This window comes from Artibeus jamaicensis, unplaced genomic scaffold, assembly GCF_021234435.1.
Source record: "Artibeus jamaicensis isolate MK-2021 breed Jamaican fruit bat unplaced genomic scaffold, CSHL_Jam_final scaffold_369, whole genome shotgun sequence".
In the NCBI taxonomy this organism is placed as follows: Eukaryota; Metazoa; Chordata; class Mammalia; order Chiroptera; family Phyllostomidae; genus Artibeus; species Artibeus jamaicensis.
The window spans coordinates 34,700,276-34,714,750 of NW_026522042.1; the positions used below are offsets into that span (position 1 = coordinate 34,700,276).

General features: G+C 47.1%; 1 protein-coding gene across 1 annotated transcript in view; it reads right to left on the reverse strand.

Annotated features, from left to right (window-relative positions):
* Positions 1–14,475, reverse strand: part of AHRR (aryl hydrocarbon receptor repressor) — a 71,331-nt gene that overhangs the window by 15,827 nt on the left and 41,029 nt on the right. The window contains exon 4 of the mRNA XM_037137397.2: positions 69–158. Coding sequence (XP_036993292.2) covers positions 69–158 — 90 coding nt within the window. The remainder of the gene's footprint in view (positions 1–68; positions 159–14,475) is intronic.

Consider the following 14,475-nt stretch of genomic DNA (forward strand, 5'->3'; position numbering starts at 1 on the left):
CCTCGAAGACAATGAGCATTCACAGGCAACGGAAGCTATTGTGCAGCAGATGCAAGAGCTGTGCTTACCTGGTGGAAGCCCAGGTAGTCTGCGATTGTGGCTGAGGCATAAAATATCACCCCTTCTGCACTCACGACCAGAGCGAAGCCGTCCAGGGACTGGAAGAAACGAAAATCGAGTTGGCTCCAAGATACATGCATGCAATCACTCAAAAGAAAAAAGGGCAAGCATCGTTTCTGCTTGAGACTTCCTCCCTGCTTTGTAGTCTGTACTCATGATCCCCAGAAATGCCTACTCTTTATTTATGACCATTTTGCAACAGGTCTCAAGTCAGCAGGTGACAGGGGGACTTGGTCATAGTTTATAAGGCTTAAGACTTGAGCTATTGTTTTCGTGATGGCTATAAAAGTTGTTTTATAAAATGTAAACTTCATCATGAAAAGATGACACGCCATCAGTACCTGAAACAAAAATGAAAGAAAGGAGCCTGTCTTTTCATTTCACCTGTGTGACTTCCCCATTTTCTTCTTTCCTGTGTTGTAGTTTTTCTAAGAATTTCTAATTATGAAAAAGCAATGAACTCCATTGAGTGTTATATCAACAAAAATAGTCGCATACATTTTTGTTAATCTACTAATGTGTTGAATTACAGGAATAGATTTCCTGATGAAGAATCATTCTGCCTTGGCTGGCTGGCTCGGTTGGCTGGAGCATTATCCTGTACACCAAAAGTTGCAGGTTCAATCCCCAGTCAAGGTGCGTATGTTTCTCTCACATTGATGGTTCTCTCTCTCCCTCTCTCTCTCTCTCTAAAATCAATAAACATCTTTAGATAAGGATTTAAAAAAAAACAGAATCATTCTGGCACACATAGGGTAAACTTAGCTGATCATAACTTTATATGCTATAAATTGATTCATTTCACTTGGGAGTTATTCATAAATTTATGCTACATTTAATGAGAAACCAGACTGTACGCTTTTCTCACTTATGTGTCAAGTGTACGTAATTATAAGATGTGAGTAAGGCCCCTTTCCCTTTCATTTTTCTGGACCCACTTATTTAAGATGAGCTTCATGGATTCCTCGAGAGTTTGGTTCCCCCCCATCACTTAGATCATTCAGTTTGGGCACAGTCTAGGGAGGCAGGAAGTGAAAATGGGTAGATTTCTGTACTATATCATTTATTTAACGGTTGTTAGCATGCTGTTTACATTTTTTTTCTTACATAAATTCTGGCATCTTAAAATATTTCGTAACAATTAATCTATTTGATCTCGATTTTAAATTTGTTAGTGCATGTTATTCATGGTGCTATTGTGATTATTAAATCTATTGTATCTATAATTATTGTGGACTTTATGTGTGCAGAGAAAAGCAGGGCCCGTGGCTGCTGTACTCGACTTCAAGTCCCCCTTCACTTGTAAAGCAAGCCCTCCGGACCACCCTGCAATGGCTTCCCCGAACCGTCACTGCTGAAGACGCACAGGAGACCATAGTGCCTAATGGCAGGACCGGTGGGCATCCTACCATCTGTCTAGCTGCTGTCTGTCTGTCTGTCTTCTCCATCATCACGACCATCGCCATGATAAAGTAAGAGCAGCACACGCCGTTTAGGTCCTGATGAGTGTGAGACGTTGCACATGAACTATCTCACTCGATTTGGCATCGCCTCCATGAGGCAGGAACAGGCCTGACTCCACTCTGCCAGTGCAGAAGCTGGAGGTGAGGGAGGCTGAGACACCTGGACAGTGGAGTTCATAAATATTTCCATTTATATCTTTAAAATGCAGACATTTAGAGACTTTAATTCCCAAGAAGTCTGTGGCCATCTGCAGTATATCATAATACTCACTTAATTCTTGACCATCTGGATACTTTCTTTTTTTTCTTTTTTTTTAAACCTTTGCCACTTTGTTAAGCACTAAACTGCTTGACCATTATTGTGCTTTTCATCTCTGTCATCAGTGAGATTGACAACATATCATACAGTCATCAGTAACTTGTATTTCTTCTTTGGCAAACTGCCCATGCAGGTCATGTGCTAATTTTTCCTTTCGGGTTTATAAACATTGACTTGGGAGAACTTTTAAATGACTCATACTGAAGATACTCTAGGATAAGTGGCCGCCACCAGACCCAAACCCCACACTTCTAAAAAATGATGGAGAGCAACGAGAATGAGCACAGCTGCACAACCCACACCCTTCAACGTGGCGAGGACACAGGAACAGGGCAGGACAGGCAGCACTAAGTCCCAGTGAGCCTGACACAAACGTTTCAAAAGAAAAAGTGTAGACTCCCCCCTCAAGAAGCCAGGGAGAGAAGCCAATGAAATCCATGGTAAGCAGAAGGAAGGAAAAGTAAGAATAAGAGAAAAAGTCAAGGACAGTTGTCTAAAGCAGTCAAATAATGAAGGTCGACAATAAAGTCGAAATTTGGTTCTTTAAAGCTTGATCAAGAAAAATACAAATTACTGATGCCAGGAATTTTAAAGACTATATCATTACAGATCCTACAGACATTAAAAGGATAGTAAGAAACATTAAGACTGATAGTCAATAAACTAAATAAGTTAAATGAAATGGACAGATTCCTCAAAAAAACACTCAGAAAAGTGACGTAAGAACTAGAATATCTAAAGAGCCCAATATCTATTAAACAACTAAATTTGTTTAATTAAACAATTAAATTTATAATCACAACTATCCCACAAAGAAAACTCCAAGCCCAGATGAAAACAAAGTTAACCCTAGTAATAAATCTAATAAAACGGGTGTAAGACCTGTGTACTGAACATGGTGACGCATGCGGAGAGGCGCCCGAGTGCACTGATGTGCAAGGTCCTGACTGAGAGACGCCAGGAGTTAGAACAACGCCGTAAGGCTTTGCCGATGCCTCCCCAGCTGACTCCAAAGGTGCGGTAATTACAGCCACTTGGTGTAAAGACAGACCAGGACAGACAAGGACAGACCAACTGTCTTCGGCAGAGGTGCTGGGTCAATCCAGCGGGGAAAGGAAAGTCTTTTACGCAAATGTACCTGGGACAGTCAGTTAGGTGGTTGGGAAAGTGAACCCTGACTGCTGTCTCATCCCAGTACTTCCAACCATTAAGATACAGTTCAGAAAGGACAAGATGTGACGCTCATGAAAACAGGAAATGCGCTCATGTCAAAGTTTCCCTCCAGAGGGAAGCAGTCAGGTCGAGGCTGCTGCGAGAGGCCAAACCCAGTCCCCGGATGATCCCCAAGTGGAAAGGGTGTGCCACCCAAGTCGCTGGCTTGTTTCAAAGTTCCAGATAATTTTCCTGACACAGAGGTGCAAACACCAGGGCAATGACCTCACAATGTGATTAAGACTTTGTTCTCGGAGCGAGAAGTCCCAGCTCACATGACGCCGCAGCGGCAGCAGCCACTTGCAGCCTGAGACAATGACCACAGATCACCACAAAGCCCATTGGCAGTCCCGGACCCCCGGACTCCGATGTACTTCTAAAGAATGGGAAACTGACCCATGCAACGTAAGCGTCTACCATGACCTATCTGGGAACTAAACAAACTGTGTCATTTGTTATTTCAATTTCTGTACAGCTCCATGGACACGTGCCTGGTGCCACTGTCCTGACATCTCTGAGTAGAGAGGGATGGGCAGTGTCTGCCTGAACCTCGTCCTTCTGGGTTAGTCCCGAGGCTGAATGTGCAGAGTCTCCCCAGTGCCTCTGTTCTGAGACACACAGTATTTCTTGGGGGGAAAACCTGTGAAACGTTTGAGATTTGCTTGGCTTATTTATTTTTTAATCCTCATCAGAAAACATTTTTTTCCATTGCTTTTAAGGAGAGAGGAAGGTAGGGAGAGGGGGGGAAGAGAGAGAAAGTGTGAGAAAGAGAGAGAAGGGGTGGGGGAGAGCAGGAGAAACTTTGATCAGTAGCCTCCCATTCACTCTCTGACTGGGGATCAAACCTGCAACCTAGGCATGTGCTCTGACCAGGAATCAAACCCGCAACCTTTCAGTGTACAGGACACGCCCCCCCTTAACTGAGCCACATGGGCGAGGACAAAAGATTTACTTGTTTTTATCATTTAACAATAGACTCGATTTGTCTAGTCTGGTGAGTGCAGACAGGACAGACACAGCTCCCCGCCCCGCACTCCCCCCCCCCCCACTGTGGTCGGACTCCAGGACCGGAAGCTGGGGGGGGGGAGGGGGCTATGAAAGCCACATCACATGGGTGTTTTCCTAGGCAAGTGAGCCCTGGTCTTGAAGGCCGGTCTGCCCTGCCTGGCAATCAGTGAGTTTGGATGTCCACCCCCCACATCGCGTCTTGTGCCACTTCGGAGACATTTCACCTAAACATCTAAGACGTCCCATCCTCTCCCACCAGCTCAGAGGTTTTCCTAGAGCACCTTTACTGTCAGTACCTGCAACCAGGCCGTGACCCACCGAGGCCCAGATCGCCGTGTTCCTCAGACTGCTGACCCAGCCAAGGCAGTATGTTTTTAATGACAATTTTTTAACTAAATTTTTAAAAATTGAGGTAAAATACGCATAACATAAAACCCAGCATTTTAACCATTTCTGAGTGTACAGTTTGCTGGCATTAGGCCCCCTCACTGTTGGGCGGCCACATCCACCATCCTCTCCAGAACTTTCCCATCTTCCCAAACTGAGGCTCTGCACCCATCACACACTAACTCCCCACCCCCTTCCCCCAGCCCTGTGCCTTCCCTGCTGCTTTCTGTCTCTGTGAGTCTGATGGCTCCAGGGACCTCAAATTAGTGGAATCACACAGGATGTGTTCTTTTCAGACCAGCTTGTCTCACTGAGCATCATGTCCTCAAGGTTCGTCCACATTGTAGTGTATGTTGGAGCTTCCTTCCTCTTTCAGGACAGAGTAATGTTCCAGTGTGTGGCTGGGCCATGCTGTGCTTCTCCATTCATCCATCAGTGGCCGCTGAGGTTGCTTCTGCTCCTGGCCTACTGTAACTGATGCTGGGGTGACCATGTCGGAACCAGTAAGACAGTGAGCGAATTTGCAAGAAGGAAGGTATCTGAGGTAAGCATGAAATTCATTTCAACAACCTTTGCTCTTCCCTGACACCCTGCCTGGGATAGAAGAGGCCCATGATGAGGTTTAAGATACTGCCAGCCTGAAGAGCTGGAAGTCTTTTGAAAAGGACAGATGGCATTCAGCTTGCACCTCAAATCCATCTTGTGTTGGCCTCAACGTGCTGCTTCTCGGAAGCCCTGAAGCTGCTGCTCGCCTGGACTTGATCGGAATGCGTGCACAAATCGCTCCTGCTCCATGCTCAGTGGGACCTGGGCACAGCCGAGGCTCTGGGGCCAGTGCTGATGGAGGATGATGGTTTCAGGGCCTCGGCAGGGAGGACAGGGCTGGTACCACACACTGCCCAGGTGGTGACAGGGGCACACTCAGACCAGGCGAGCCCAATGCCTGGCTCCCACAGGTGCTCAGTGGCTGGAGAGCTGTCACCACAGTGGCTCGTGGCATATCAGGAACCAGCAACAGCATCCTGGGATGGGGGACCCTGCAAGCTGCCTGTCTAATACCCACTCTATCAGGCCCCTGCAGCCTCGCCCCCAGGATTGGTGCAGCTGTACAGTGCGGCGATGCTGGGGTCCACCCAGGGGTTCTTAGAAGACCAAGTGTCCATTCTAATAGACTATTAGAACAACTATTTGCTGTTATAGCAAATCACCAAAAAGTGAAGACCTGATGTAACCTGTGGACTACGTGGTCCAGGGAACGTATGCTGAAAGGGCAGTGGTCAGGGTCCAATCACCCACAAGTGCTGCTGGGCAGTAGTGACCTTGAGGGACCTCAAGTCCAACCTATGGGCAAGCTGAAGGGGTGCAGCCACCTGCAGGGCCAGGGCAGCTCCATCCTCTGCACCCAGCACCTCAGTGAGTAGTCTGGGAGGAGGTGGTGGGCACCTGGGCTGGGCACTGGCTCCCCCACAGCTTCGCCCAATGCCAAGGTCACCGCATACTGATGTCCTACTAATAATAGTTCAAAGACCAAAAAGAAATGCTCAAGGCTTGAGCATATAAAATGCCTTCTTAAAAAAGATTTTATGAGATTAGTCACAACCAAAACAACCTTAATTTTAACTCACAAAGCAGAAATTTAAAAAAAGAAGAAAGACCATAAAGTGCTGTGTGCCGAGTCATATGGATTCAATATCAGACTGGCTTTCTGGTCCAGAGTCATTGCGCCAAATACTTTTACACATGTGGGACCATCCTTCAAATATGCATCGTGAGCGTTTGTTTGTTTTCTCTCCCCCTCTCTTTTTAATCCTGCAAGAGTTTTGTGTGTGCGTTTTTTTTAAGCATGGTACATGGAAAATGAGATCACTTTTCCAAGTGGAAAACAGGATTTGGCCCCAAGCTGAAGGCTGCATTTTTTTAAGGGGAAAATAATCACATCTACATTCAATTACTGAAAGTCACGAAATGTGCACCTGCCACTTCAGGGCGAGGGTCCGAGGTGCCAGCACCTCCTGCCTGGCTCGGCCACAGACAATGTTGCCACCAGCAGCCCCTCTCTGAGAAAAAGGGACCTCTGAGAAAACCAGGGCTTCCTTTGGTCAAACCTTTGAATACCCCGATCTCTTCCAGTTCTGTGGCAAAGAAAGAGCCAGCAAGTACTTCAGAGATGGTTTTGTCATGATCACGGCAGGGGAAAAAAGAGGGAAAAGGAACAATTCTCACAGCCCCTCCTTGCTCCTCCCAGAGTAAAGGGCAGCGGGGAACAGAGCACTCCCCTGAGAGCTGTTGCCAAGGTCACCAAGCAACAACACAAGGCCAAAGCCTGCTAGTCACGCGAGCCCAGAGAGTGAGCGGGCACTGACTCGGGTGTCGGGCAGCTGGCGCAGCCTCCTGGAGCCAGATCACTCACTGGGCCTCTCTGCGGCCAGTGTGCGTGCGAGCGGCGTTCGTGCTTGGGGAGCGGAACAACTGGCTGTTTATAGATCCCACAAACAGTACACTCTGGCTTGACTCTCTGCCATGAAGCAGCTACAGCACTTGAGAGCAGTTCTTGAACAATGAAATTGGCTGAGGTGGTGAGGCCCCAAAGACCGGCAGGTGGGCCCCTGGGCTCCTCCCACTAGCCCAAGGCTGCCTGGGATGGGGCGAGGAGGAGACTGGAGTTTGCAGCCTGCAGGGGCTTTGGGGAAGCAGAGAACAGGTGGAAGAAATCTGTTTTATGTTCTGCTGCTACCCCTCCAGGTTGCCCGGGCACAGTCTCTGCCTCGTGGGACAACAGGGGCTGCACGGGAGGGGCAGGGCCAGCTGGACCCTCCAGGCAACCACCCCGCCTTCTCTTTTGGTGCAAGCCCCAGGCCAGGGGCTCCTCTCTCTGTACCCCTTTCTAAAGAAGACACAAACTTCCACCCAGACCCTCCCCTCTCCTTGTCTCTGGCCTTCGACCCTTGGCCAGCACACAGCTCATCGGAGGAGCTGGGGTCAGACGCCAGCAGGCACAGAGCACACAGGAGCCTGGTGGACGCCCACCCCATGGGCAGCACCGAGCAGACACCTAAGAGCTGAGCCAAGTGTGATTTTAAATACATGCATGTAAGGAGATTAGAAAAGCTATCAGCAACATGAAGCAAGAACCAGAAACAGCACAAACAAATCAACGGGAAATACTAGGAATGAACATGGCATAAAGGGAGAAAACCGTTGGGGGGTTTGGAGTGATGAGTCCACCGCCCACTAAGGCAGGCAGGAGAAAAGGATACACTAGGAAAGCCAGGTAGGGGAGGATGCTGCAAAAGGGCCAGCACCTGTGCTAGGGCAGCTCCGGGAGGTGAAGCAGTGATGGGGGGGCGGTGTTGGATAAACGATGGAAATGAGGTGTCCAGACTGAAGACAGAAGAGCTCAGGTGGACAGAGCACAGAGCACCACGCAGGTGACCCAGGCAAACAACACAGTGACATTTAAGAACATCAAAGCCAAAGAAAGAATTCCAAAGCTGCAAAGAATGCAGCAAACGACAGGAACCCCCAGACTTCTCCACACCAGCAGCCACAAGGATGCTGCGAACAATGTATGGAGATTGAAGGATAAAAACTTTGAGGCTAAAATTGTATCTTCAGCCCCATTACCATCAGACGTGAAGGCATAACATCCCAGCGAGCGGGGGACCAAGGGGAATTTCACACCAGACCCACAAGGAAAGCACTCTCAGGGAAGCACCGAAGAGAAACACATCTGGGCTATAAGACACAGAAAGGATGGTGGCCAAACCCCAGTAAACGTTAAAGGGGGCTCTTTTAACAAATTAGGAACAAAGACTAGAATCTTTGCCATCCAGGATTCAACCTCTAGACCAAATCAATGTGTCAGTGTGCATGGGAGGAGGGTACGGACCAGAAGACCTGAGTGCATGCCATGTGCAAGTCTTGTTGGGAAAATGCCAACAATGATGCATCTACAATAATAAATAAGATCAAACCAACATGAAAAAGGTTTATGGTAAAGGCAACCCCATAAAAACAAAAGCTTATGAACGCTCAGCCTGCAACTGGAGAGCTGGGGAGAAAGAGAAATGAATGAAAGGATAGTAAATGGAAAATAGAAATAATGACAGAAATTAGCCCCAGTAAAAGTGATTAGAAGAAGTACAGACAGGTTAAAATGATCCTGGAAGAAAGTTTTGGGGAAGGGTCCTTCATGTATGTCTGCAAGAGGCAGACTTAGAGAAGAAGAGCTGAAAATGAAAGAACACAAAAGATGTATCACGTGGCAAGGAACCCACAGGAAGCTGGGGACGATGTTGTATCTGATAAAATGTAATTAGCTGGGACAAAAGGGTTAAAGTCAAAGGTGCCAGACTTAAGAGGCATGGGCCACCCCAAGCCTGTAACAAAATTAGCAGCCCATGGCTGACACCCACCCCCTACCCCCAGCCTCCCACTCCTCAGAGCTGCCCCTCACGGCTCTCGCTGTGGGGCTGCGCTCAGTTCACTGAGTGGCTCGCTTACATAACGGCTCTCTCTCCACTTCCTCGGGTTCAGACGTCCCCGTTGGCTTGCTGCCACGTGTACCTGCCCAACACACATGCTCACACGCTAGCTTCCGCTCCACCATCCTAATTTAGCTGTGTCATAATTTTGCTTAAATCAATGCACAGTGTTTGTGTTATTACAGACTCCTCTCAGCTGAGTCAAGCGGATGCCCTTTGAACACTTCATTGTCTCTCAACGGCTTGTGGGCCTGGGGTTAACAAATGGGCTTGCTGATTTATTTACACTGTCCCTGATTTACCCCCTAAATCTCCTGCGTGGGGTAAAGCCTTCTATCTGTTGGCTTCCTGTTCACCCATCTCCTGGAAGCTGGCCCCCTTCCCCTCTCTGTCACCCCGGTTCTGGTGGAGAGACTCTTCCTGGGAAACCATGCAGCGGAAGTGAAACTTTTGAGACCCAGAATGTCTGAGGCCACCCTTATGCCACCTCCTTTCCATGGTAGGCCAGGTGTGTGCGAGCCCCAGGTGGAAAGTCACCTTCCCCCAGCACTCTGCAGGCGCTGCCTCCCGGCAGTCCAGCCTCTGTGGCCCATGGACGCGTCGTGAAACCCGCTCCTTCTCTCTGGGAGCACAGAGGATTTTGTCATTGTCCCCGGGAGTGGAATTTCACAAAGGTGAACACTCTAGTCCTTTCATCCATTGTGCTGGTCACCCAGTGGGACCTTCTGGGCCGGAAACGCAGTCCTGGGTTCTGGGAAACCTTCTGGGTTGCTCCCTGGCCCATTTCCTTCCCTCTGATTTTTCTGGAACTCTGATTACTCAGGTCGTGTGGGATCTGGCAGTTTGCCTGACTTTCCTCTCCTTTTCTCCTCTACTTTTCTTTCTTTTCTTCTTTCCTTTCCTCCTCTCTCCCCCCCCACCCTCCCTCTCCTTCCTTCCTTCCCTCACCCAAGGATATATTCACCAATTCCAGAAAAAGAGAGAAAGACAGACATCAATATGAGAGCACACAACCCACCACCTAGGTATGTGCCTGACTGGGGAATTGAACCTGTGACAATGTGGTACACAAGATGATGCTTCAACCAACTGAGCCACCCAGCCAGGGCTCCCTTACTTTTCTTTTACTCTGGGAAAGGCCCCTTCAACTTTAATTTCTGACGTTCCTAAGGATTTCTAAGTTTGGCTCTCATGCTTTTAATTGTTGATCTTTTTTTAAAAAAATCTCAGGTTATTCTTTTTTTATGGCAACCTGTTTTTATTTGGTTGGCCTTCAGTTCTCTCTGAAGAGCCCAGTGACATCTTGGTTTGTTTTGTCTTCATTTCTTCTGCTGCACAGCTGCTTCGTCCATGCTGCCCTGATGCTCCGCCCTGGGTTTTGCTCCTATCTTTCATGTCAGCCTCTTTCCTGAGGTGTCCAGCGATCCCAGTGTGCTTAGTTTAGGAGCAGGCACAGGACACGGCAGGAAGCCCAGCTCACATGACGGAGCCTGCATGCCCACTGGCTTCTGGGCAGTGTGTTCCGGAGGCAAGCACTAGGGTTGGCATCTCTGGGGCCATTCTCTCGGCTGCCCATCTCTTTGGAGGTGCCTTGCCCTTCCTTGCACCTCTAGGTGGAAGTGGCCAGTGCTTTGGGGGCTGAGTTAGGGCTTGGGCTCAGCGCACATGTGCAGCACAACCGTCTGGTTGTGTGAGGGCTCAGAGACCCCAATGCTCTTCTGCAGGACTGCAGGGTCTTCTGGTGGCTAACTGCTTCCCAGTTACATTTTTAACAGTTATTCCCACCAGGAGCCATGGTGTCCACATGCTGAGATGGTCTCTAAGTCCTTTGTGTCTCAGTTCTAAAATTTCTATTGGTTGTTTTTTTTATAGTGCCGGCCCTGGGGCCTCCCCCTGTAAGGACAGACCTCACTGAGCTCCCCATCTACCAACACCAGAGAGAGGCAGGCTGAGCAGCTGTGCGGTGGCTGCAGCAGGAACGGTGGGTGCATGCAAGAACCGGGAGACAAAGCTGACCCTCTGCAAGGAGGAGCCAGGGAGGAGGGGCTGCTGCGCAAAGATGCAGGGTCCTTATTATTCTCTTTCTCCCCACTTTGCTCTGGTGTCGAACTCACTGCACATAACCATACAGCAATGATGGTGCCTACACCTCCAAGAGAAATATCCTCTTTCTATTCAGAAGACCAGGATATGAGCTCCAAGTGTGGGGGGATCCTGCAGAGGAGATGGCGGGAGCAGGGGCCCCAACTTCTGTGTGTGAATTGACTTGAGTCCCGGCTCACCCCATCTGTGTGTGTGTGTGTGTGTGTGTGTGTGTGTGTGTGTGTAACACACCCAGAGAATCAGCACAATGGCTTTGAGAGCTGGACTGAGATATAATCTGCTGCCCAGGGTCCCAAGTGATGCTGGTGAGGGGCAGGCCCGCAGGGCATGGCAGAGGCTTTGACGACCCAGCTGGCATCGGACGAAAACGTGCTGGCCAAATCTAACTGGGCTGACTGCTGCTAAAATACAATTTAAAATAACCAACATTCCCCAGAGGGTTTTAAAAGGACCCAGAGTCTCACAACATATGTGAAAAATGTCCAGGATACAATCTGGATTAGTTTCCTATTGCTGCTATAACAAATTACTATAAGCAACTCAAATACATTTTCTTCATTCTATAGGTTAGAAGTCCAAAATGAGTTTTGTGGACTAAAGTCAAGGTGATGGCATGGATACATTCCTTCTGGAGGCTCTGGGAGAGAATTCGCTTTCTTGCCTTTTCTACCTTCTAGAGCTGCTTATTGCTTGGCATGTGGCTTCTTCCTCCAGGTCCACAGTTGGCCGTGTGGCATCTCTCTGACACTTCCGTTGCTACATCTCCTCCTCTGACCACAGCTAGGAAGGAGCCCCCACTTTCATAGGTCCTTGTAATTCCACTAGATAATCCAGAATCATCTCCCCATTTTTAGGTCTGTATCTTTAGTCATACCTGCACAATCCCTTTTGTCATGTACAGTAAATTTTTGCAGGCTCTGAGAAAGATCTGAACATCTTTGGGGGCCATCACAGGGTCTACCATACAATCCAAAATTACCGTATATACTATGAACTAGGATATGAGAGTCATACTAAAGGGAAAAAACAATGAACAGATGCCACCTCTAATATGTCACAAATGGTGGAATTATCAGTTTAAAATTTTAAAACAGCTAATGAAATAAAAGTAAGCGCTCCTGAGATAAAAATAAGAAAAAAGATAAAGAGTCTCAGAAGAGAAGCTGACGCTATAAAGAAAAAGAACCAGTAGAAATTTTAGAACTGAGAGAACTTCTGGCCAAGATGGTAGCACAGGTAGATATACTTTATCTCCTCACACAACCAAAACAAGGACAAAAACAAATTTAAGAACAAAAAATAACCAGAACTGCCAGAAAATTGAACTGTATGGAAGTCTGACAAACAAAGAGTTAAAGAAGAAACATTCATCCAGACTGGTAGGAGGGGCAGAGTCGGGCAGCTGGAGCGGAGAGGACTCATGGTAAGGCAGTGGCTGGAGGACCAGGTGGTCCCACATTTGTGTGTAGATAAATCAGGAAGAACAACTAGGGAGTGAGACAGACCATGCAACCCAGGGTTCCAGCACAGGGAAATAAAGTCTCAAAACCTTTGGCAGTAAAAACCTGTGGGGATTGGGGCAGCAGGAGAAACTCCCAACCTCACAGGAGAGTTCATTGGAGAGACTCACAAGGTTCTAGAATGTACACAAAGCACTCCTGAAATATACAGAAGTTTACACTTACAAATCAAAGCCACCCACCAGGGAATCAGCACAGGAAGGGCCCAATTTGCTTGTGGGTAGTAGGGGAAGTGCCTGAAAGCCAGCAGAGCCAAGCAAGTGGCATTGTTCTTGCTCAGATTCCTTCTCCACATACAGCAGCATAATGCAATGAAGTGGGTTGCCCTGCCCTGGCAAAATAGCTAAGGCACTGCCCCTTACAACTTAACAAGAGTGGCAAGACAAAGAAATTTGGCTCAGATAAAAGAACAGATCAAAACTCCAAAACTAGAACTAAGTGATGAAAAGACAGACAACCTATCAGATGCAGAGTTGAAAACGCTGGTAATCAGGATGCTCACAGAAATGGTGGAGTATGGTTGCAAAATAGAGGAAAAATTGAATGTTACAAAATGTAAAATAAAGGAAAATGTACAGAGAACCAACATTGAAACAAAGAAAACCAGGACTCAAATCAAGGACTTGGACCAGAAGGAAGAAATAAACATTTGACCAGAACAGAATGAAGAAACAAGAATTCAAAAAAATGAGGAGAGGCTTAGGAACCTTGCGGACAACTTTAAATGTTCCAAGACCCAAATCATAGGGTTGCCAGAAGAAGAAGAAGATCAGGAAATTGAAAACTTATTTGAAAACATAATGAAGGAGAACTTCCCCAATCTGGCAAAGGCAATAGACTTCCAGAAAGTCCAGGAAGCAGAGAGAGTCCCAAAGAAGTTAGACCTAAGGAAGCACACACCAAGGCACATCATAATTACATTACCCAAGATTAAAGATAAGGAGAGAATCTTAAAAGCAGCAAAAGAAAAGGAGACAGTTACCTACAGAAGAGTTCCCATAAGACTATCAGCTGATTTCTCAAAAGAAACCTTGCAGGCAGGAAGGGGCTGGAAAGAAGTATTCCAAGTCATGAAAGGCAAGGACCTATATCCAGTTACTATATTCAGCAAAGCTATCATATAGAATGGAAGGGCAGATAAAGTGCTTCCCAGGTAAGGTCATTAAAGGATTTCATCATCACCAAGCCAATTATTATATGAAATGTTAAAGGGACTTATCTAAGACAAAGATGATCAAAAATATGTATAGTAAAATGACAACAAACTCACAACTATCAACAACTGACCCTAAAAGGAAAAAAAAAACCCAAAACAAAAATTCTAGCAAACAACTAGAACAGGAACAGATTCACAGAAATGGAGATCACATGGAGGATTATCAGCGGGGAGGGCAAAGAGGGGAGAATGAGGGAAAAGGTACTGGGACTAAGAAGCATAAATGGTGGGAACAAAATAGACAGGAGGAGGTGAAGAATAGTTGGGAAATGGAGAAGCCAAAGAACTTACAGGTACAACTGATGGACATGATCAAAGATGGGGGATGTGGGTAAGAGTGGGGGTGCAGGGCAGAGGGTAATAAAGGGGGGAAATGGGACAACTGTATAGTGTAATCAATGCAATATATTTAAAAAAGATTTTAGAACTGAGAAATACAATATATGAACTAAAAATATCACTGGGTGGGCTCAGTAGTGGAAAGGAGGCGACAGAGAAAAGAGTCAGTGAAGTTAAAGACAGCTCAATGGAAATTACCCAGCCTCAGAGAGAAAATAATGGAAAAAAGCAAACAGAGCCTCAGGGATTTAACGTTTGTGCCAACGGAGTTTCTGAAATAGAAGAGAAAGGGATTAGTACAGTA